The 23758-nt window shown below is 43.1% G+C and overlaps 1 protein-coding gene across 3 annotated transcripts in view; it reads right to left on the bottom strand.

Moving 5' to 3' along the window:
• The window catches only part of NPAS2 (neuronal PAS domain protein 2), a 113582-nt gene that overhangs the window by 20501 nt on the left and 69323 nt on the right, over positions 1-23758 (bottom strand). For 2 of the 3 annotated variants that reach the window (XM_034060017.1, XM_034060018.1), the window contains exons 6-15: positions 22801-22921; positions 21678-21791; positions 12565-12683; positions 10454-10536; positions 9426-9532; positions 8068-8215; positions 7099-7180; positions 6268-6409; positions 5439-5545; positions 5172-5264 (exon numbers count right to left, since the gene is read on the bottom strand). In XM_034060017.1, coding sequence (XP_033915908.1) covers positions 5172-5264; positions 5439-5545; positions 6268-6409; positions 7099-7180; positions 8068-8215; positions 9426-9532; positions 10454-10536; positions 12565-12683; positions 21678-21791; positions 22801-22921 — 1116 coding nt within the window. The remainder of the gene's footprint in view (positions 1-5171; positions 5265-5438; positions 5546-6267; positions 6410-7098; positions 7181-8067; positions 8216-9425; positions 9533-10453; positions 10537-12564; positions 12684-21677; positions 21792-22800; positions 22922-23758) is intronic. The other variant, XM_034060019.1, reaches the window with a different exon arrangement.

The following is a 23758-nucleotide window of genomic DNA, read 5'->3' on the forward strand; positions in this document are numbered from 1 at the left end:
AATGTCACCAGAGAAGGAGGTGATGCGTGCCAAAGAGGCACCACCATATAATAAATTGTCAGAAAGTGAAAAGCAGTATGCCTTGTTCACTGATGGGTCCTGCCGTATTGTGGGAAAGCATCGGAGATGGAAGGCAGCTGTATGGAGTCCTCAGCGACAAGTTGCTGAAACTGCTGAAGGAGAGGGTGAATCGAGTCAGTTTGCTGAGGTGAAAGCCATCCAGCTGGCCCTGGACATTGCTGAGCGAGAAAGGTGGCCAGTACTCTATCTTTATACTGACTCATGGATGGTGGCAAATGCCCTGTGGGGATGGTTGCAGCAATGGAAGCAGAGCAACTGGCAACGCAGAGGTAAACCCATTTGGGCTGCTGCATTATGGCAAGATATCGCTGCCCGGGTGCAGAAGCTGGTGGTGAGGGTACGCCATGTAGATGCCCACATACCTAAGAGTCGGGCCACTGAGGAACACCACAATAACCAGCAAGTGGATAAAGCTGCTAAGATTGAAGTAGCTCAGATGGACTTAGATTGGCAACATAAAGGCGAATTATTTTTGGCCCGGTGGGCCCACGACGCTTCAGGCCATCAGGGCAGAGACGCAACGTATAAATGGGCTCGTGATCGAGGGGTGGACTTAACAATGGACATTATCGCCCAGGTTATTCATGAGTGTGAGACATGTGCTGCAATTAAACAAGCTAAACGGTTGAAACCTCTTTGGTATGGAGGACGATGGCTGAAGTATAAATATGGGGAGGCCTGGCAAATTGACTATATCACACTCCCACCAACTCGCCGAGGCAAGCGCTATGTGCTTACCATGGTGGAAACAACCACAGGATGGCTGGAAACATATGCTGTGCCCCACGCCACTGCCCGGAACACTATCTTGGGCCTTGAGAACCAGATTTTGTGGCGACATGGCACCCCAGAGAGAATTGAGTCAGACAATGGGACTCATTTTCGGAACAACCTTATAGGCACTTGGGCCAAAGAACATGGCATTGAGTGGATATATCACATCCCCTACCATGCACCAGCCTCTGGGAAAATTGAACGGTACAATGGGCTGTTAAAAACTACACTGAGAGCAATGGGTGGGGGAACTTTCAAGCATTGGGATACCCATTTACCAAAGGCCACCTGGTTGGTCAACACCAGAGGATCTGCTAACAGGGCTGGCCCAGCCCAGTCAGAACTTTTACATATTGTAGAGGGGGACAAGGTGCCTGTAGTGCACATGAGAAATTTGCTAGGGAAGACAGTCTGGGTTACTCCTGTTTCAGGCCAAGGCAAACCCACTCGTGGGATTGCTTTTGCTCAAGGACCCGGATATACTTGGTGGGTAATGCAGGAAGATGGGGAAGTCCGATGTATACCTCAAGGGGATTTGATTTTAGGGGAAAACAGCCAATGAACTTAATTATACGTTGTTGCTTGCTGTGTAATTTTTTTTTTATATATATAGTCCATCAACTAGATGTCTTCAGGTCACCAGCAACTGGCCCTGACTTCCCTCTAACCATCGTCCCAACAGAGAATGAACTTTGATAGAACCAGATGACTTCTGCAGTAAAGGGATGATCAATATCGGCAGGCAACTATCCAGCACTGCACACAGACTTCCCTGCTATAAAGGACTATTACAAACTTAATGTCATGGACCAAATGGACTCAATTGCATTGTAGGGATTGGTCCATATATTAAGAAATGATTTCTTTTTGTTTGTCTGGGTGTGCGCAGATGTATATATATGTGTGTGTATATCTATGTGATGATGTATTGAAAAATGTGGGATCTAAGCATGACGTGAATGGTATGGAATAAGGGGTGGATAATGTCATGGGTTCAGCAGTAGCTCATGCTCTGCCAGTGAGGAGGGAGAGATAGGGCGCCTGGTCTGGGCTAGTCGGGGAGGTATTCCATACCACAGCACGTCCTGCTTGGGGAGGGGACCGGAAGCTAGCCGGGAGGGAAGGAGTTAACACGCCGGGCTGAGCTCGGGAAGGGAAGGGGAAGCTCGGGCTGGGGCTTCCGGCGGAGGGGTTCCGGCTGCTGGCCTCGTGGCGGCGGGTGGTATCGTATTCTCTCTCTCTGTTTGTCTCCTCTAACTTTGATTTGTTATTGGTACCGGTAGTTTACTTCTGTTATACCTTGATTGCTGGACTGATTTTACCTCGATCCGTGGGAGTTGTATCCCTTCGGCTCTCCTTCCCATCCCTCCGGGAGTGGGAAGGAGAGGGGGGGGGAAGGGGAACAGAGGGGGAACTGTGCAGATTTAGTTTAAACCGTTTTTATCTCAATCCGTGGGGGCTACATTCTTTAGATTCTTCTTCCTAACTCTCCGGGAGTAGGGAGACTTGATTTAAACCACGACACACACTAACCCCAAAACTTGTTGATAACTCTAGCAATGACCCCTGTGATTACAGAGCTTCTATTGTTTTTGTACAGTGACACACTAACAGACATTGACCTCCACCACAGTGTTTATCTCAAGATCATTAACTGCTCTACCAATTAGGGGCGAAATCTGTAATTGTATAATAAATTAAAAGAGCTTAACTCAGAATGTTCCACAGAAAACACTGCACAGTTTTAACTCTGCCATTGGCATCAGATGATGTTGCTCCTTGTCTCACTTAGGCATTTACAAACATTCATAGGATCCTCAGAGAAGTGTATTATACAAGGAAAAGAGTCAGCTTTCCAGATGCAAACACTGAAGACTAAACCTGTGATATATCTATAATCCTACCAGTTTAATCAAGCTCTGTTAACACAGACAGAAAAACTCCTCAGCAGTAATTCTAGTCTGGTTTCTTAGGTAGCTGGGCAATGAAAAGAGACCCTATTTACTTTTTCTTAGCTCAGTTTCCTGTAAAACGTTATTTTCTGCCTCCTGTCCAACTTTCAGTCCTTCTGGCCAGTGCTGGGGACATGCAACAGAGTTGTCAGCCTCAAAAATACCAGGCTGCTGGAATTTCATGAAAGCTTTAGCTGAGCAAAGGAGAGAGGGATCCAGTCATCCCTTCCTCCTTCAGAAAGGCTGGGTCCATGCACCAGCCTTGGAAGGCACAGCCCCTGGAAAACCGTGTTTCATTAGTTTTGCAGTTCATTGAACAACATGTTCGTTCTTTCTGTCTTTTGAATAACACCTGCACAATCCCTAATGGATTATTAGTGCTAATTATTATTCAGTCATCAACATCCGCTGTGTTGTAGGGGATTTTAATTTATTACAATGAGGAAGGCAAACAAACATTTTCTGATAGGGAGCACTTGGTTTAACGTAAACCATTTACATTCAGGTGACATTAGTACTGTGCTGTCTGTTTCTTCAGACAAGCAAGGCAGAAGCTAAAACTGCATTTCAGTGAGACAAAAACCATCACAGCCTTTGCTCAAAATAAAAGTAATCAAAGTTCAAGCAGATGGTGCCTGAGGCAGATGCAGGAGATGTGGATGCTTAAAATGTCCTTCCCCACACTGCTGCCCTGTAGCCAAATGCTAGCCAAAAGGACACCCATCAGAGTGTCCTCAGCTCCCTGCATGGCCAGGCTCAGCACACTGCCTTTCAGCTCCTGACTTCAGTCACCTTCAGCTGAGGGCAAGTGGCAGAAAGGCAGTGGGGAGCACCCTGCACAGTACATCCTCCTGGTTTGGCAGCAGGGTACCCTGCTACAGGTGCTGCAGGCACCTTGTCCTATAAATGATGGATTATCTTGCTGTAGGCTGACATTTATTATTTTAAGGTGGGAAGTACAGAATAGTTCAGTAATTTTCACAATATTTCATGAAAATCACCTAAGAGCATATAGATTTGGTACTTTTCCCTGGAGCATCACTATGGAATGTGAGCATCAGCAACCTGAGCTGCAACATCCTGGTGTTGGTCCCCTGCTCCACATCAAGCTCCATCTTGAGCTTTGACAGCAACATTGCTGTGACTTTGCTGCCAGTTGAGAAGAGGGCTGCCAGAGGTCTGCCTTCTTTCATCAAGATTTAGCTGACCTGAGGAGGTTTAATCAGTGGCCATGTGTCTGGATGGTGCTTCAGTTTGGTGGAAAAGAAATGGAGCTGGAGTGCCATAAGAGTGTTTTACTGGGAAAAGGCAAGGCAGCAAAGCTCTTGGTAAACGACTGGAATCTTTTCACAAAGAGCTTTGATGGAGAAGAAAGGGAGGTAGAAAAACGTCAAACAAAACACACACAGGTTTATAATAAATAAACTAATTGATGTTTGGAAGTGCATTAATGAATAATTGAGAGAAATATCTGTAAAAGAAAATGAATGCTCAGAGCAGATAATTGATATGCTGTTTCTTCACTGCATGCTGGTGTGGAGTCATGAAAAGAATATTAAACATAGAAGATAAATGAGAATTTGTTATTTTAAATCAGGGTTCCTCAGGACTTTGAATGTTTTATATGCTACAGAAGAAACTCTGGGATATTTTGAGGGAATACAGCATAACAATGGTAGAAGCAGCTCAGGTCCAGGAATACTGTGCCATACCTAAAATCATAGGATGATGGGCTGTATCATCATGGCATAACCACAGGAGAGAAACAATGTGATGGGAGCATGGTACTCAAAATGCTTCTTCAAAATGCACTGCAAATGAAACACTGAGGTCGCTTTTGGGGCCATTGCCTGCTTTTGACATGCAGGTTAATAGATTTCACTGGAGGAATCTATCTTCAGTGGCATTCTTACCATTACTGGCACACTCACAAAATGGGTTTTATTAAACTCACATGTCCTTTACTGCTGGTTAGTTCTGCATCAGCACAGCCAAGCAGGTTTTCTTAGGAGAACTGAGCACTTTTGTTAGGTTTTGGTCTGTGACTTTGATTTTGATGGGACCTGATTCTGTAGAAGCAAAACTGAAAACTTTTTTTCCATCTATATTTTTGTCTTCCCATGAAATAGATGTGTGTGTTCACTTGAACCTACAGGTACCTGGGCTCCTCCTCTAAATACCAGTATGCAGATGTTAAAACACACGAGTGTAAAATTCAGATTAGTTCCCCACAATATTTTATGTATTTGAGAGCTGGTGGGTTTGGGGATTTCAGGTACTAAAGAGGTAACCTAAAAGCCCCAGAATGAGACAATATCAGGAGATAAGCAAGTGACCTATTCCACTTCCAAATCCCCAACTAACCTGTGCCAGAGGTGCAGGCTGATTTTGCAGAGTTGCTTGAGGCAGCAGCTGCTGTGGGAGAAGCTCACGTGAAGGCTGAGAAGGCAAAGAAACCTAGATTAAAACAAAACAAAACAAAACAAAACTTATTTATAAGTTTGTCTCCTTTAAATTTTAGGTTTCTTCTAATGCCATGGCTTTTGTGTAAGTTGTTTTTAACCACTAAGCTGCCTATGTGGCACATGCTTTATACTGTCTGCCTATTTTGACAGCTCTTTGTGAAGTTACCTGAAGAGCAGTAGGTTGACTGAGTCTGTGCACGGATAAATCCTGCTGAGCACTCGGTGTTCTTGGCAAGGGAGTGTTAGGCTCTGCAATCAGCTTTGTTGGTGTAGCTGCAAGAAAAGTACCAGTGAGATTTCACATGCTGGAAAACATCCCTGTTTGAAGTGTGTATTACAATGAGACCTGGCTAGAAATGATTACGGCCTCGCTAAACTCCAGTGGGAGTCAAGGCTGTTCTTGTTGACTTCAATGGCAGTAAAATTAAACTGATAAGGAGGGTCTGGGCAAAGATAAAAGTAAATGAGACAGATTATGATTTTGTGCTCCAATGAACAGAGCAAAAGGAACCAAGAACTGTGCTAAAACAGCTGGAACTCCCTTCAAATAGCTTAAATAACTGTAAATTTAGGTTAGCTCATTGACTTTTCTTCCAGACCAGGGAGCAGAAAGAGTGCATAAGGTGTGCCCAAGTCAATGCTGGAACATCCTGAGTCTTGGCCAGAAGAGAATCACTGTTATTACTCATGTGAGTCTAGAAGGATCTCATGCTCATACTGATGCCCTCAAATCTGAAGACAGAAGCTCTCATTTTCATAACAGATTGAAACAGCAGGTTTCACAGCTAGTCCCTCTATTCATTTTCCCATGTACAGGTGGTTGCACTAGAACCATACCTCTTGTATGTTAGCATTTCAGATTATGCACTTCATTGTGAGTGACAAACACGTATCATCGATACCTCATCACTCACTGTTAAATTAGAGGCTGTGGTATATATGCACACATTCTGTAACTTGGCTAAATACTGCAGTAACACAGGAATGCCACTCACATGCTGGGTCTGACTTGGGTGTGTGGGAAGATTTTGGTGAGCTCCTGGATGATACTGAAGGTGTCCGACTAGTGCTGAGGATTGAGGCACCAATATCAAGTGCATTAAAGTGCTGTTCAGGATCCAAGCTGGTGCCACTGTCCTAAAAAAACCAAACCAAAACAAGAAAAGGGAATGGCTATTGCATCTGTCAGTGTAAAAACATTGTGAAATACATCTAGCAACGGTTGGACACCCAGTTCTTTGGCTGGCCTAAAATAACTTGAGTAGAACTAATCCCAGCTAGGCCAGCAGAAGACCTGGGCACAGGTGTCAATTTCCTATCTAACAATGCATTTTACAAAGAACTATCACTGAGTTGGAAATAAATAGCAAGCTACTGCCATAGTAATTTTGTGCCTTCAGATGTGTTTCTGAATCTTTTGTGTTTAGTTGGACGCAACAGCAACTGCAACCTCTGTGGGACACTCAGCCATGCACTGAGGAGGAGCTTTTCTTTCTTCCCTCAGCAGATCACTGAGATGTAGCTAAGAAGGCTGATTGCCAAAACATGCTCAAGTGAATCGAAATGGTAGTATCTTGCCAAAGACAGGTGGAAATATCTTATATTGTCCCTGCCCATGTTTCTCTTAATCTGTGGCTGCTACTGATCACCAGGCTTATCCTTTCATGAATTTACACAATCTACGTTAAAATAATTCAAGTGAGTAATGAATTCTGAAGTTGAGGGAATCCATCCAGAAAGACAATGCTGGAGTCTTCAGTGACATTAACACAGGAACAAATTCTGATTACTACATATATTCATGAAAAAAGCTTTTCTCGTTGTACCTTTAGTGCTGAGGACACAACCTCTGAGGACACTTCTTCCAAGCCCATCTCCTGTCTCCTCTCCACCCGAACATCTGCATAACTGAATGGAAAATATAATTCTTTGTATGAACATGGTATTGTTATATTTCATTAAATGTACTTTAAACAAGCGGAGGGACATATTACTGTAACATTTTACAAGTTAAATTAACAGCTGAAAAATCACTTAAGTCAAATGCTACTGAATAACACTTGAGAGACTGTTTCAATTTGCAGTTTTTGCTCTGTTCCTATCTATCTTGTTGAAGTCAAGAGGTATATTAAAGAAGTATATATAAAGGTCAAGTTCACATCTTACAAGCGCTTTATGACTTCACTGAAAAGCTTCCACACATCTCTTTAAAAACAACATGAGGATTAGAGGAAGTGAATAGTTAAGGGATCTGTCTATTCTCTATTTTTGCACAAAATGGAAAAACGCAACAATCTGCCCCTAAATTAATGACTGACAAATCAAGTTTAGCATAAGGTAAGTTTTCATGAATCATAGAATCACAGAATGGTTTAGGTTGGAACAGACCTTAAAGATCATTTAGTTCCAAACCCCTGCCACAGGCAGGAACACCTTCCACTAGACCAGATTGCTCAAAGGCCTGTTCAATCTGGCCTTGAACACTGCTGGGGATGGGGCAGCCACAGCTTCTCTGGGCAATGGGTTCAGTGCCTCACCAGCCTCACAGTGAAGAACTTCTTCCTAATATCTAATCTAAATCTGCCCTCTTCCAGCTTAAAGCCATTCCCCTTGTCCTGTCACTACATGTTTATTTTGATCAGTTTTCTATAATGAATATATTTCCTTCAGAGAGCTCAAGCTTATTTTTTTGTTATGTAAAACATGATGTTTTTAAGATAAAGTGTTGGCAGTCGTGAGGATGTCTTTATCTTACTGTGCTTTATGTCCATGCTAGTTGATATGATTTTCCATACCTTACCACCATGTGTGTGCAGACAATGAACTCTGGCTTGGAGTTCCACTGGTGGTAGGTGATATAGTAATGGGTCTGGAGCCAGATCCACTGCTGTCCTTTGGTCAGAAACCGATAGCAGCAAGACTTCCCCTTGCCAAACTGCATCACTGTCAGCAGAAAACACACACATGGCTTGTAGCACAATTTCTGATGTGAAAATGGCAAGAAATGTGAAAAAAGTGACAGAAGCATCTGTGACCCCATTGATTTTCCTGGGAGACAGGAGTCAAAGCACCTTTTGAGTGGGTGGTCCTGTCAGTGTTAATGATAGAGCAAAAGTAAGAAAGATCAGTAGGTATCTTCTTTGGCTCTTTGAATGGTACATTCCTATTCAGTACAATTGACATTAAATTTGGACACTAATGCATTAACATCAGTTACGGTTTAAACAGAGATCTTACTCTGGTTTATGTGCTGATCACATACGGTTTAATTAGGCATCTGGGATTAATTTCTAAGAGAGATCATCTTAAGTTCTATATCAGAAAAGTACAGGATAAAGATGCTTAAAAAGATGAGCATTGTGTGCAGATGGATTCAGAATGAAGTGAGTATAGGAGATAACATTGTGCAAAGACAAAAGTCATTTGAAATTACCATTCTCAGACTGACAGGAATTCAAACTGCAGTAAACTGGGAAGTATAGGAGGCTTTAAAGATTCCCCCACAAAGTTAATCTCTGCTTTTTTCCCCTAGTGATGTTAAGGGTTTCCCAAACAAGCACATATTCAGCCTTTCTATATTTTAATCTCAACATATAAAACTAATGTTGACTGGATGTTTTCAGGACACTCAGAGGCAGTAAGCTGAGATGGTAAAGCCAGTTCTATAAGTAAATGTTTGAAAAGCATTGCCTCAATTTCTTTACTTAGTGAAAGAGTTTTTCACTTAAATCTTAATAGACTATATTAAATTCTCACAGGTATCCTAAATAAGTGGCTCACGACATTAAGGTAAATAATCTGCAAGAGTTTTACAAAACACAATCTTTTCTGAGATTACTTGAACTATTCCTGCATGTTTGTTACTAATTGAGTGGGGTCTAATTTGGCATATTTTATCCATTCAGTGAGTCTTGTTGACTCCTTTGGGGATATGGAGGGTACAATTGTATTTTTCAGAGCTTGATAAGTCTGATCCAGATGCCGATCAATCTGCAGTGCCTCCAATCTGCTACATCTCTTGCTAAGACATACAGGTGAGAGGCAAGGGTCAAACCTCTACTTCCAAGTTTAAAACAATTTTAACTGAAATTTCATTTCACTGAAAAGAGGTGTCCCAGTGACTCCACAGGAACCTGGGCCATGCGATACTTACAGTGTTCATGGCACCTTGCTAGCAGCTCTAGGTCATCTATATGGTAATAGTCGTAGCCAGAAGTACCCAGCACTTCAAAAGGCAAGTATCCTATAATCGGTGGTGCTCTGCGGTTAGGCACAGTATAAGTGAGTTCATAAACTACAAAACAAGCAGTTCTGCATATTGACACAGATATGCAAAAAGCCCAGATCTGCTCTCGCTTATCAGTGTATAGTTACCCACCCCAGCGGAATGGATCTGGACTTGCCTTTCCTTGTGCCTGGGATGCCCAGCTGGGCATGGCAGTGCCAGCAGGCACCATCCTTCCAGGACAAGGCTATGACAACACCATATTTCCAGGGAAAATGTGGTTGTGGAAAGCAGCTCAGCTTCTCAGAGACCTTCACACGGGAGCAATCTGCTGTGGGGGAGCCATTCCCTGGCTGCTCCTTGGTCAGGGGCTCTCCTGCTGCTCCCACAGTCTCTGAACAGGGGAAAACGTATGGCAAGGTGATAGGAAGCCACTGTCTACTGGGACTATGGGGGTAGGAGGGGAGATCATCTGTGCTGCTTCCCTCTGGGTGCCTGCAGAGCTTGTCCATGGCATGCTGGGGCAGTTGATTTGTACATTTGCTAGCACGGTTGCCTCAGGCCAGCACAGACTTTCTGTCCGTAACTGAGTGGGAATTGCATACACAAAGTCAATGGCTGGATTTGGAAAGAATGGTTTCTGCAACTGTAAAACAATTAGATCATTTTGCCATGTGGCAGACTCTGGTCCACTGATAATTTAAAAGGAAATGAGAACAAGCTAATCACAAATTTGGCCTGAGAAACAGAGTAATTTTGTTTTAAAAGACTGATAAAAACAAATGCAGAACAAAATGTAAAATAGTAAACATCAGCTTTTGTAGGAATTTCAGTGGCAGCCCTCCTGCTCATGTGATTTAGATGTGAAATGGAACACTATTTGAGAGAATTGCACTTATGAAAACAACAGTTGACAAGCATCGAACGCAACCAGGAGTGCTCTTCTTGCCACCAACCTGTGATCCAGGAACAAAAATTTCCACTCCAGGCTGTGTCGTGATGTGAATTCCTCTAGAGGTTCTTCCACGATGCACATTTCCTATGTGGTAAAGAGCTGACTTAGAGAGAGTTCTGCTTCATTTAGCTTTTGTTAGCTATAAATACATAGTGCATAAGAGGCGAATACAGAGAATTTACACATTTTCTGGCAACTCTAAAGAGCAATCTATTGTATTTATCAATGCCAACATTTTTGCAGGAGTTGGGAAGAAGAACTTGTGATTCACGTGGACTTAAGAGCTGAGACTGTTCTTCAGGGAGCCAGAGTTTTCATGGTTTTGAGGCAGTGCCTGGGGTGTGATGGCTGTGTTGCCAACAGCCCCAAGGAGTAGTGCCCTTTTCCAGCATCCAGCCTCTGCTTGGTCCCATCTGGGCTTGTCATGACTTTCCTTGCTCTCTTTGTGTTACTAAAGATACCTACCACCCTTGCCCAGTCCTTTTGGATGTCTGCTCTCCGAGCCGTATTTGAGAAAGGGGGACACTCTCCTTCCTACTCAACAGCCAAAGAGGAGTACATGTATTTTCAGGCAGACAGCCTGCATGGAGCCTGTCAGACTGGTGAAAGGTAGTGGTTTTGCCTTGTACTTTACTCCAGTGAAGTGAAGAAGCTGTCCCTTAAGACTCAGAAGCCCTTAGCACTTCTGATAATAAATAATAAGTGCATGGAAGGAGGCAGGGCACAGGGCTGCCTGTGAGGCAGGATGTCCTTGGCCCAGAGGGATGAGATCAGGGGGCAGTCAGTGATGATTAGTCATTGGGTGGAGATAGGAAGGGGAGGAAGGATGGCACCATGGTGCACACTCATGCATGGGCTGGGACTGGCTGTGTGCCCCAGATCCCCTTTGCCAGCATCTCTTCTCCCACTGGCAGTTTGCAGGGGCACCTCCAGCTCCATGAGCTGCCTGGAGTCAACCTGGAGGCCCCTGGCCTGGGACTTGCCAGCATCAGCACTCAGGATTTAGTGGCATCTTCTTTTGCAGGAGGGTTTCCATCATCATTATAAGTACAGCCTGCCCACTGGCCCCCAGTGTGCCCATCCTCCTACTCCCTGGTGACACATTCCCCTGTGCAGTGGGCTCAGTGACACCCACTCATGCCTCTGCTGCCACTTCTGTCTTTGCTGTTCCTCTGTGAGAGGGAAGTCATACAGACCACCTCTTGGGACCAGAGGACAAGCTGGGACACGCTGCTTTCAAGTGTTTCTTTGATACATGTCAATGCTTACAAAGTTATTAAAGTTGTTGGCTGTACAGAAGCAAAAGGGTTCAGGCATACCTTAAATTCCTCTCTTCCCCACCTACAGTTTATGCCAAAATACATGCTGATGGCAATAATGTACCCTGAAATTCAAGGTGCGACATGCAAACATTTCTCGTGCAACCAACACGCTAATTCTGACTTCATTAGCCAGTTAGATATGTATTTTGGCCCTCACTTTAGAAGAGGAAGTGAAGAGTGGGGGTTGAGTTAATCACTCAGGTGAACTGAAGCAATTAGTGTCTAGGATTTTGTGGCAGCTAACACCTTCTCCAGGTTCCTCTCCTCCCTAGCATTGGGCAGCTCATTGCCACGTGCAGCCCATTTAGTTTCCCTGTTTAATTTGAGATCATTGTTACTGGAAGACAAGGGAATTTGCTTTCAGTGTTCCCGGACAACCTTAACTCCAGCCCCTCATACTAATATTACTGTGGTTAAGATTATGGGAAATGTTCTTACTCACACAGAAGAGACCCTGCTGGGGCCCCCCAGTAGCCTGCTGGGGCCATGAATCACTTAAGAGTGCCCTGCAAGTCCCAGAGCAGAAAGCAGTAATGAAGAAGCCAATTTCAAACTGACTGTGCAATTCCTAATGTAAGGAGGGTTTCCATCTCCCATGCAAGGGGAGGAGAAGCGACACCACTTCCGCAGATCCTGGCTCGCACTGATAATCCTCTTCACTGGATTTCTATGCATGAAATGTGATATCTGTAATCCATTCAATTAGCAAAACTAATAACTTTGCATGTCACCCCATCTGAAAGCGTTTTGAGAAGTTCTGAAATGAATGCGACCCAAGGTATGCACTTACCTTTAGAAACTGAGGTGTTGCCAGACGAACAGTCGCAACAAAGCAGATCTGCTTTCCAGGGGATGTTCTGTAAGCCCTTGGGACAGCCTCATCAAAGCCATTGCAAGTGGAGTTAGGCACTAGGTAGAGAAAAAACCAGGACACAAAGTCGTTCCTCATACAAGATTTGCTCTTCCGACTATTTTGCACACATGAAGCGTACTAGTATTAATTTTATTCAGGGAAGTGCTCTAAAAGCTTTTAAAGCTGATATGCATATATTTAAATCCAAGTCAGTCATGTTATGCAGAAAGACATCAGAGCTTAACTTCAAGTATGAATCTTATAGGTTAATCCTGATAAAAATAAGGCCAAACGGTATTAAAGAGCATAAACCAGCTTTCTGGAAAGAAACCCCATGCATCCAATTGCTCTTTTTCACCACCAAGAAAAAAAGTATATGCTGCAGCATGCCTAGTGCCCTGACTTCCATGAAGCAGTGGAAAAAAGCATTGGCAAGGGAGGTAGCTGAAGAGAGATCATCAAGTCATCAGTGGCAAAACACCAGGGCCCACCACCAGTGAGGCTCCATTGAGCTAGCAATGAACTGTCCCCAGTGTGTGTGAGTTCTCCTTGTTTCAATAAAAGAGACCCTAAAAGGACCTCATGCATGCAGAGGCTCACAGAGCTAGGCATTTCTGGTGAGGCTGCAAATGGTCAGCTGTCTTCTGAAACACTGGGCAAAAGGAAAAACTGGATGTGATGTGGCTACAGATTTCGCATAGGTTTTTTTATCTGTCTGTCATGATTGCACGGCTCTTGCGTTGCTTTGAGAGCCCACTAGCACCTCCTGCCACAGAGACACGCTGCCACAAGAACACGTTGCCTTAAGCTAGCCTGCAGTCCCATGTTAGAATAACATGATGCAAATTCTTCATCCAAATTTGAGCTGTTTAGAGATGGTAATCCTACTTTCACAGCAGTGAAAGAAAACTCTGTGCTAAGCTACGGTGGGAAGTGGGCTGGTTCCACAAGCTCTTGCCCTGCCAACCAACTATCTCCCATGGGGGCAGAGAAGGTCCCATTTAGCAGCTGGAGTTCACCAATATGAGTTAATCTAATGCTAAAAGGGATAAATGCTAATATTCTTTACTATTAGGTCCCTCTATCCAACTTTGTGCAGTTTCCTACAGTTTGTCTCTTCAGCACAGGATAAAGCAAGGTTAAACATGACCGTTCTGTGAAAATTAAGAGCTTTCTATCTGTGGAGGAGGTAACTAGCAATTTTTATTCTGGGGTGCTTCTGCACTAGGCTTAGTTCACTAGCATAAACTGTAGAGATGGAAGAAGTCTCAATTTACACACGTGTTTTTGGAACCCATTTCAACCTATTAAAAGCCTTAGAATAATGATACAAAAGAGTAACTGATAACAAGGATAACAGGGTATGAGACAGAAAAAGTAAGTACTCTGAGGAGAATTCACACCTGTGATTAATAGGTTTAGGCCACTGTGTGCACAATATATATTGTGCCAAAAAGGGGCACAATATTCCTCATTTGAGAAGCACAGATGTGCACATCCACAGACATTACAGCTCTCTGTTGCGATTGAGTCTGGAGGGCATGGCTGACTGGATATTGAGATAAAAAATATGGGCAAAATCCTCCTCCTTTCACCAGCTAAGCGCACTTGCTCTGGGGACTTCCTAGGAATATCTGTTCCTGTACTGCTCCTGGGGTTATGTGCATATATGAGGGCCTCTATGGGATTATTAATACAAGAGATGGTAAAAAATGTAGAAAGAGTTAGGAGCTACAGGAAACAGGAGAAGCCTGAGTAAAGAGGTATTGGTTCATCTCTGATGTGACTATTTTGTGCAAGTTTGTTGCTTTTCATAGCCAGACCTGTTTAAAAATTAATGGGATTGCTATAAACCCACATTAAGGGCATTGTAAAAAGTTACTTCCAGGCTTCCAGTGAAATATGTTGCCATATTTGAAGTTAATGGGGTTTCTCTCTGCAATAGCCAAGTTCAGTAGCAAATGCTTTTGTATCTTAGAGCCCAGCAGACTGCGCTCTAAGATATGAAAATAAGTACATTCCTCCTGCAAACCACAGGTATGATAAGTTAACCTAGTTAGTGAACCCACGGGCTTGCAAATGACACCAGTTGCAGAAGAAAGTGAAGACGGAGTGGAGGCCAAGTCACATCAAAGAAAGCAGATGGCTTTTCTGCGTCAGCTGTTTGATGTAAACAGCCATGGGCCTGAGATGTATTCACAGAAGAGAGGAGAATACATCCCTGAATATGGCATTTACAAAATAGTATTATATTTCCAAGAGGTGAAAGCAATACTAAAAGGGTTATATAATAATTAAATAATTATTGTATATGAAAATTATGTAGTAAATAATTTATTTTGGATGAATTTCAATTCTGGATTTCACGTAAAGTGTTTGGGAATCTTGAATGTAAGTGTCAGTGAATGAATAAGCCCCAGAAGATAAGATAGAGCTGGCCTGGCTGAAAGTCATCCATCCTGACTTTGAACAAGTACTGTGCCATCTCCATGTTCAGATGCCTTTGACAAAGTCAGAGCATTAAAGGCCTCAATGGTGCAGGCAGATAGCCACCACCTTGGAGTGTACCTTGCCGTCTGAAAATAACAACTGCAATAACTGAAAGGAAAAAGAATCCCTGACATTTGTTTTTTAATTACTTTGCTGCCTGATTTATTTTGTTAGTATCTGTTCTTTCCACAGCTCTATCTGCACAGCCTGTTTTGCTCTGCCCTTGCAGCTGATGAGCAAATTTCAACCTTTTTTGTTGACAAATTTTTAAGTGTAGTTAAAAAAAGAGATCATTACATAAAAAAAATAAAATTAAGCATGCCTTCTGAAAAATTGTACTTTATAATTCTCCAAGTCTCTTTAAAAGAAAACACACAACATCTTGAAGTAGCAAAGTTCAGTAGCGAACTTTCTGAGAGCACCACAGAAAAACAGTGGAATGGAAAACATAGGATGAAGTCTGAGGATATGGTGATGTTAACATTTATAAGTCAAATACAGGTCTCAGAATGCTTTTGTCAGAAGGTGACTGATGAAATGTTAAGCTGGCTATAAACAAGTGGGCTTGGGTGAATAAGGACATGTGTGCTTCACAATTAAATGATCTAGACAAAATAGCTTGAGTAGGGAATTAGAAGGTTGTGTGACAAAGCTAAATACATAACCAGGAAGATGTAACAGTTATCTCATATATATCAGTTAGCTGATGCTCCTTACCATGAATTTTAAGTTTTTGCAATAAACTATCAGACCTGCTGCTCTTAGAGCTACCACAAAATACTTTTGCAGAAGTATTAAATTACTTACAAATGCCATATAAGAAGATAGGAAGAAATTATCTATATATAGGGTTTTTTTGTTGTTGTTGTTGTTATTTGGTTTTGGGTTTTTTCAGAAAAGACCAGAACACTAAGGACAAGACATTAACAGTAAGTAATACATATAAGGAACCAAGCCCTTAACTACCACAGATGAAGAGATTTTCATCCTTAGGGATACAAATCACGCCACACGAAATTAATGAAAACATGCTTAAAATCCCCCAGAAACCCCATTATTCATTTAATAATAGTGTAGCAGTCAGTTGCTTGGTCAGTTATTTTAACTTAGGTTGTTCAAAACATATTCTTTCCATAACAGCAAACCTCTCATTTATGCCATTTGAAAGAAGAAACCTCTCCTTCCTGTTTTGTCAGTAGATGTTAATGTTTAAAGAACCAGCCAAAGTGACTGTCAAACAAACTGAGCAGTGATTTCAAAAAATGCAAGCCAAACAGACCAGAATAAAACCAAGACTGCTTTACATAAATACATTCAGACCACAGATAAACAGAATATTCAGCAATTAATATATATAATGAAGAAAACAAGTGCCAGCAGCAAGCCAGACTGCACTCAGTAGCATCAGATGAGTAACAGTGACAGTGTCCATACATCACTTGTCTGCTTTGATCTACTCGCTCCTTTTTCCTCCTCCTGTTTCTCCCCTCACCATCCTGTGCTGATATGGGTAAATTCTTCAGGACAGGAATAGTGCCTTTTTTCTTAAGTGCCCATGGAGAGCCCAACATAAGCACTGCAGATTGATAGCCGCAGCTTCCATGATATTGTGAATAGCAAATAATAATTGTGTGGCTGTTGGTTCTGATCAAAACATACATTTCAGTTTGAGTTATTCTTATCAGATGTTTCTGCATATGCTGATGGAGGCTCAAGATCAATGTATCTTCTGTATAAATCTGCTTGTTTCTTTTAAAAAGGAATTCAGAATTAATTAATTTTTCTGAGAGTGAAAAGACTTTTTTTCCCCTCAGCATAATAATTTTCTAGATGGTTATTCTTATCTCTGATAAATGTATCAGCTAACAGTAGAGTATCTGCCATTATTAGCATCCAGTAACCAGATACTTCCTGAGTTTCTATGTAACTGTGAACAAAAATGCTCAATTTTAAATTCTGCTATACTATTTAATGATATTACTTGATCAGAAACTCTTTTCACATAACGGTTGTCTCCTCCTTCAAGAGGAAAACTTCAGGCATTTTGGATGAAAGGATGGATCTGTCACTGTAAAGATGCTGGTGGTCCTTTTTTGTACTGGTGAACACTTTGAAAGGCAGGACTCTGGCTCTGTCCATTTCAGGAGTTTTTAAGCAAGTGTGTCACCTCAGAAATAGGATACCAAGGCCAATATTTGGTTATATCATTATGAGAGATCTTTTACTGTTTACAAATGTACAAACAATTTTCACAGGAGGGATAAATCCAGCCCACCTTATCCTTTCTTATCAGAGTAAGCTATTAAGCAGCTTTGTAAAATAATCTATTCTCACTTAATTTGACATTTTATACTGTGAGCTATTTATTTCTTGGGGTTTTTTTTGAGGGTTGCTTTTATTACTTGCCCTCCCTGCCCCCCATCAGCCCTCAGGCAAGACTGGATGGGAGCCACTGCATTATTCATAGGTGATGCTGACATGACTCTGTCCCTTATCAGGCACTACAGGTCAACAGGTATAGTGATGGCACTTGGCTGTCTCAGATGTTTGCATACACTCATCTTGCTTGTTAGAATCTGGAGTACAGAACCAGAAACTGAAATACATAAAAATATTGGAAGAGTTCCTATTTGCAAATAAACCCCCCAGACTTTATGCTCTAAGAGCAAGTAGACATGTCTCACAGAAACAAAGAGGGAACTCCACTTTCCTGTTCTGAGTGGCCCATGGGCCACCTCCGCTCCTCTCAAGGGACAGCTGATTCTTCATGTCAGGCTACAGTCCTGCTTTTCTCATTGAAGTTTAATTAATGACGATTATATAATCCTCCCAAATGCAAAATCAAATCTCCTGTATTTGATTTAGCACAGCCAGTGACTCATGCAGTCACTCCACATAGCTCACTTTGCTGTTTCTCCGGTCGGCTGCTCTTGCTTGGGCACACTAATTCAAGTGGGCTTTGCTCATGTGCAGGCGGCTCGTGTCACATCCCTGGTGTAGATACAGCAGCAGAAATGTCCTTGTAGCAGGGGTTAGGAGCACAGCTTCCCGCACAACATCCCTGGGACCAACCCAAGAGTGGACCCACTTGCTAACCCTGGCACTGGGCCGTACAGCCCCTATTGCCTCTAGCTATAGCTGAGCACAGGAGCTCTAGGGACAGTGATCTTCCGAAAGACTGAACACATGCCATCACCTACGTGAACTTTCCCAGGCAATTTCTGGGTCTGCACATGCACCTTCTGGGATCTGGAAGATGCCAGTGACTGCTCCTCTCAGGGAGTAGCATGGGTATGATGTAGGTTATGCATGACCTGGCTCCCTGACAGCAATCCTGGTTACAAGTCACCTTGGTAGGTATCATGTATTTGTTCTACTTTAGCAGACAAAAAAATCTCTTTGGCTTATCAGTACAATGGCCTTTAAAGCCCCAGGGCTCCAACTAAAGTTAGGGAGAGCAGCTAAGCCCCTAACTGGCTTTCTAAGCCTCAGTCCTTCAAATTAATCCATTCAAACCCATCCCTATATGATGTTCTCGGCCATAAGGTACAATGCAATCAAAGGAGAAAATACGAAGGAGAACAGGAGGGGGCAAAGTGACTGGGACTGCAGCATTCATGACCCCCTTCCCCAGGCACCACCATTATGTGAGCAATGAACAATAGTAAAATGAGCCTAAAAAGATGATAATTCAAGGGAAATTATGTAAAAGATTATGTGGAAGTAGAATAAAGCTAATGACATTTCTGTTAAAGAGGGCAAAATCGGACCTACCAGTTCTTCAAAACATTAGTGAAGGTTAAGTGAAGTGTTAGGACTGTCACTGCCATGACCCCAAATTAATGACAACAGAATAGTTAAGTATCCTGATGGGATACAGCCTGACCAGGGGTAAGAGTTTCCCTGGCCACAGAGGCTTTGGTGTCCCTGCATCAGGAATGTACAGGCAGGGCAGCCCCAGAGTACACTCAGCAAACCACTGGAAACAAAAGTAGGATTGGGTGGCTAAAAAGCAGAGATTTGTATTTAGAGAAGAACATCCTGTATCAGTCTCCCATGTGTAAAACATGATCACACTTCCACTGCTGTGAAAAGCTACAGGGAAAAACATTCTTGAATACATTCATAAGCAATGTCTCCTGCTAATTAAGCTTAATTTGCAATTTCTGTCTTTCTCCCCCAGCTAACTCTTTTTCATCTCCAGCTTAGCCTCCTTCCTTCACAAACACCTCCAAAAAGCAGGATTTGGGGCCAGCTAATCCTACGCACATAGGAAGAGTGCTGCCCTGCAAGTGATATGTGTCTCCCCCATCACCCTTCCCACCACTGTCTTTCTCACCCCCCTGGCCTCACACCTAGAGGAGGGATGGCTGGAGAATGGGTATTTATTTCATGGAAGGAAGAAGAAAGAAATTACTGGCAGGTCTGGGAGGTGCGTTGGCTGGGGGGACAGTGCCTGACGACAGGGTGTCTTGGAATGTGAGGAGCCAGCAGAGGTGGGAACCCAGCCCATCGCTGTGCCCATGAGGTGCTCAAAGATGTCATGCCACAAGTCCCCTTACCAAAGCACAGTTCCTTGCCCCCAGGCCTGGGGCTGTAAAGCTGCCCAAGGGGCAGCTGTATTCATAGGGTGCTCACTTGAGCTGGTGTCCCCATGCCTTGCTCAGGGTGCAGCTGGCTGATGCAAGAAGCCCAGTGGAGCTAACAACAGCACCCTCCTGTGGCTGCTCGCTCTGTCCTTGGCCCAAGGTTATCAGCTCCTAAGCAAACAGGGGTGACTGCTGCGACATCACGACTCTGGTGCACTTGCTTCCGCCTTTTGTGGCTGGATTAGAAGTCAGGGTGCTGGGGATTGGAAACAGAGGGGGCTATGGGGTCGTCCTCCAGCCAAGGGGGAGCAGTGCTGGGGATGCCCTGATGAACAAGTATTTCCATCAGGCTCTGCACTGAACTCAAGAATCTAAAGTCAGGATAGGCAAGCTCCTGGGTTCTGCAATGGGAAAATGGGAATGGGGCCAGGAGGCACCATCTCACACAGCAGGGGAAAGGGCTATCCCCTCCCTATTGTACAGAGGGCCTGAATGCAGCAGAGATGGGAAGAAAGAGACAAAATAAGATGGAAGATTTAGAAAAAGGTGTCACAGAGGAAAAAAAATGAAGCAGAAAGCAAGTCTTACTTGAAAACTATAAGCTGGGGTCTTTGGAAAATGATTTGGTGTCTTCTGAAATCAATATGTTCCCATTTAATTTATATGCATCAAGCTAGGGAAGATACCTTTAATGCAAGTTTTATCTTCCTTCTGAGAAACAGCCACTCATACAAATGCTCGATATGAAATCCTAACAGGTAAAAAGGCAATATTAAGGTCATACCAAAATAAAAGGCTGAAAAACCCTTGAAGAAAATGGATCAGAAATTCCCCTGGTAGAAATGTATCCTTATGAGTCAGCACCTGAAAGCCAGTTTCTGCTCTAGAAAACAGAACAGCTTGGTGTGTGCGTCTGTCAGGCAGCCGCATTTCACTTCATTCAAACTAGAAAGCATACAGGCAGTTACATTTCTTATTACAAATAAAGCTTCAAATCAGATGGCACCAAACAAGAAATACATATCTCCATCCTGCACGTAGGTTTCTATTCTAGTCATGTGGAGCAAGAGCAGAAAGTTAAATGGGGACAGGGACTTATTTTCTCGCAGTGTGGCGTGTGGTTTTTGGAAAGCACGGTGGGGATTTTTTTTTGCTGAGGATGACCTATTTGGAACAATACCAGCAACTTTGGAAATGCCACTCTGGAGTTCAATCAGGCAAGTAACTAAAGCAAAGTTGGGCAGGCAGGGGAAGGGAAAGTAATAAAAGGGTATTTTATTTCTGACACTAATGGCCATGCAGCAATCTGTTTGTTAGGGAATGGGCGAGGTGGAAATATGCCCTGCATCCCTTAGACAGGCTGTGGTGCACTAGTGACTATGCTGACTGCATGTCTTTCCCTTTTTTGAGGGTATTGGGTTCTGCAGTGCTGGAATGTAAAATGGCATCTGGAGAAGGAGGTAGGTGGAAGGGTCCTCAGACACTCCTATGCCAGTGGCAGGGGACCCCTCACCACAGTGTGGAGCTGTGCTTGTAGGCACTCCATTACAAAGTAGATTGCAGAGCAGGGTGAGAGGGCAGATTTGGCAGATTGTCAGTTCTGGCACAGCACTTGTGTTTAATGTAAGCCAGCAGCTAAGGTAGCAAGCTTATTATTTAGTTAATAGGTAGTCTTAGCACACGGTATTAGTGAGCGCAAACACTCCTCTGAACCTGCCATTATTGCAAACTTATGCAAAGGATCACTGCTAACAAGTGAAGGGCAGTAACAAAAGCAACTAACGCAGTTTCACTCTTCATAGGTATTTGTCCAGATATTGCAAATGAGCAGTGAGATCCATGGGAAGCAAAATTTACCCCATAACATTAAAAATAGTCCTTTTGGTTAAAAGCCTGTCTTGTTCAATGGAGCAATACTGATATTTTATTTTACACAGCTAAAGTAACATTTATACAACAATTAAAGCTTACCATTGCTGTAAGACCGAAAATTTCCTACAAATTTTATGTATTCATATGTTGGAAATTCCTTTGGGTTCAAACTTCCTCTCAGAAGATGACAATAAAACTCTAGTTCATTGTCAGCTGGATTGTTAAAAGAAGAAGAAGAAGAAATAAATATGCTATTTAAGCTAAACACAACCAATGGTGTCTTCCAACCCCAATCTTGCAACTGGCAGCACAAGAGCAGCTTCTTACCACTCAGAGTCCTCTACACCATTGTACTACATGCTATACATGGCAGGATCAGTGTCTACACGGAATCACTTTGCAGGGGTGCAGGTTCTTCAGGGCTCTGCACAGGTCTGCCCACAGCTCAGGGGCAGCCTTTGTGGGTAGCCTGCCCTTGTCTCACACCACTTCCACCACTGCCATAGCACTGGTGTAGCAAAGGAGAGAACCGGTTCCTTCATTTATAGCATTTTTTTCTATGTAGGCTTCTCATGACTCACAGCTGCTCTACATCTTCTGTTGGAAAACTATGCCTAATTACCTCAAAATATCTATTAAATTAACTTTGGCATATTAGTGATCAGCTGCAGGTTTTGTATATACGGTAGATGAAGCAGCTGTACATCTTACATTACCGTGTGTTTTCAGGTTTCCTATATCTTACCTCCTAAAGTGAATAGGGATGAGGCAAATAAAAGCATTTTTAAGAAAACCAAATTTCGTTTGAAAATAATTACAATGATTTTACAGATACTTTTCAACTTGAATGCAAACCAAAGCTATGCCACATTAGCATACCTCTGAACAGCATCTTACTCGAACAGACTGAAATATCAATTAAGATGTGATTTGTCTCACACGAACTCTCAGTTTCCATCAACTAACCTATTTTCCTCAGTTGTCTCAAAAGATACGATATTCAATAATTAACATAACTGCAAGTAGTCTTAGCCTAGTAAAATAAAGGCGATGAGTTTCATTTCAAAATAGAACCAAAGGGTCATTCCGGGTGGCAAGATCTTTTTAAAAGGCTATGAACCTAAGTTTTATATTGCACATCACATAAGAAACTCTTTCTGAGAGAAAAATTTTATCCTGCCCCTGCTTTTTCATTTACTGGGAAAGATAAACTAAAACTTACTTTTTAGGTAGTCCGATGAGGCAGAATCCGTCATAAGCATACAAGAAGATAACATCTTATAAATTTCTGAATGTTCTTGTTCTGGGAGGAAATTTAGCAAGTTCTGATCCAAGACATCACACTGCAAAGAAAAAGGACCTTTGAGAGAAACAGAAATATCACAACGAGCAACACTTGCAGAGATGCACAGCAATGTGGATATGAAGCCTCTGGCAATCAGCTGGAGCTTTCCCACTGATTTACAGGGACTCCTGACAAAGTCTAAAACGGAGGAAACTGCTGGGCAAACAGAGCAGCCACTTCTCTGTGGGCCAGTTCTCAGCTTAATTCTCAGCACTCAGTGATGCTCCTCTAATGTTTGTCAGAGACCATCAGATGCACCAAGTATATCCATACAATTAAATGATGAAACCTGGGAGTGAGCTGGAGAGTGGGTGCCTGGCTCCCCATACTGCTCACTAGCTCCATGCACAGGCCTGTCATGGATCCCTGGAGCTTGTGCTCTCCATGGCAAACCCTGACTAGCAGGAGCAGTGGGGGTCACTCTGGGCCACCAGACCTAAGAGCTGGATCAGTTCTGGATCCAGTCCTCCCCTTAGGGAGCCCTCTCAGCTTCTTGGAAGTGGCCTTGAAGCAGCAGCCATTGGTCCCTGCTCCCAGCACCCTGGTAGGTGGGAGCAGGGAGAAGGAGACTCCCCACTCTGAACACTGCTTTGCAGCAGCAGTAATTTGTCCCTAGGGAGGGTGACTTCATGGTGCCATTGGCACAAGCCCTCTGGCCAGCCATCAGCTGAATGCCTGGGTGTCTCTGGCCCCATGGTTAGCTGGCATGAACCTGAACCCGTCTGAAATCTATGTACTGAGATCTGGGAATGGAAAGAGGAGATGGGCTTATGCAAAAGGCCATGACTGGCCCAGGGTGGAGAAGACAAAGAGTCTGTCACAGGGTTGCCAAGAA

This window comes from Melopsittacus undulatus, chromosome 2 (genome assembly GCF_012275295.1).
Source record: "Melopsittacus undulatus isolate bMelUnd1 chromosome 2, bMelUnd1.mat.Z, whole genome shotgun sequence".
Lineage (NCBI taxonomy): Eukaryota > Metazoa > Chordata > Aves > Psittaciformes > Psittaculidae > Melopsittacus > Melopsittacus undulatus.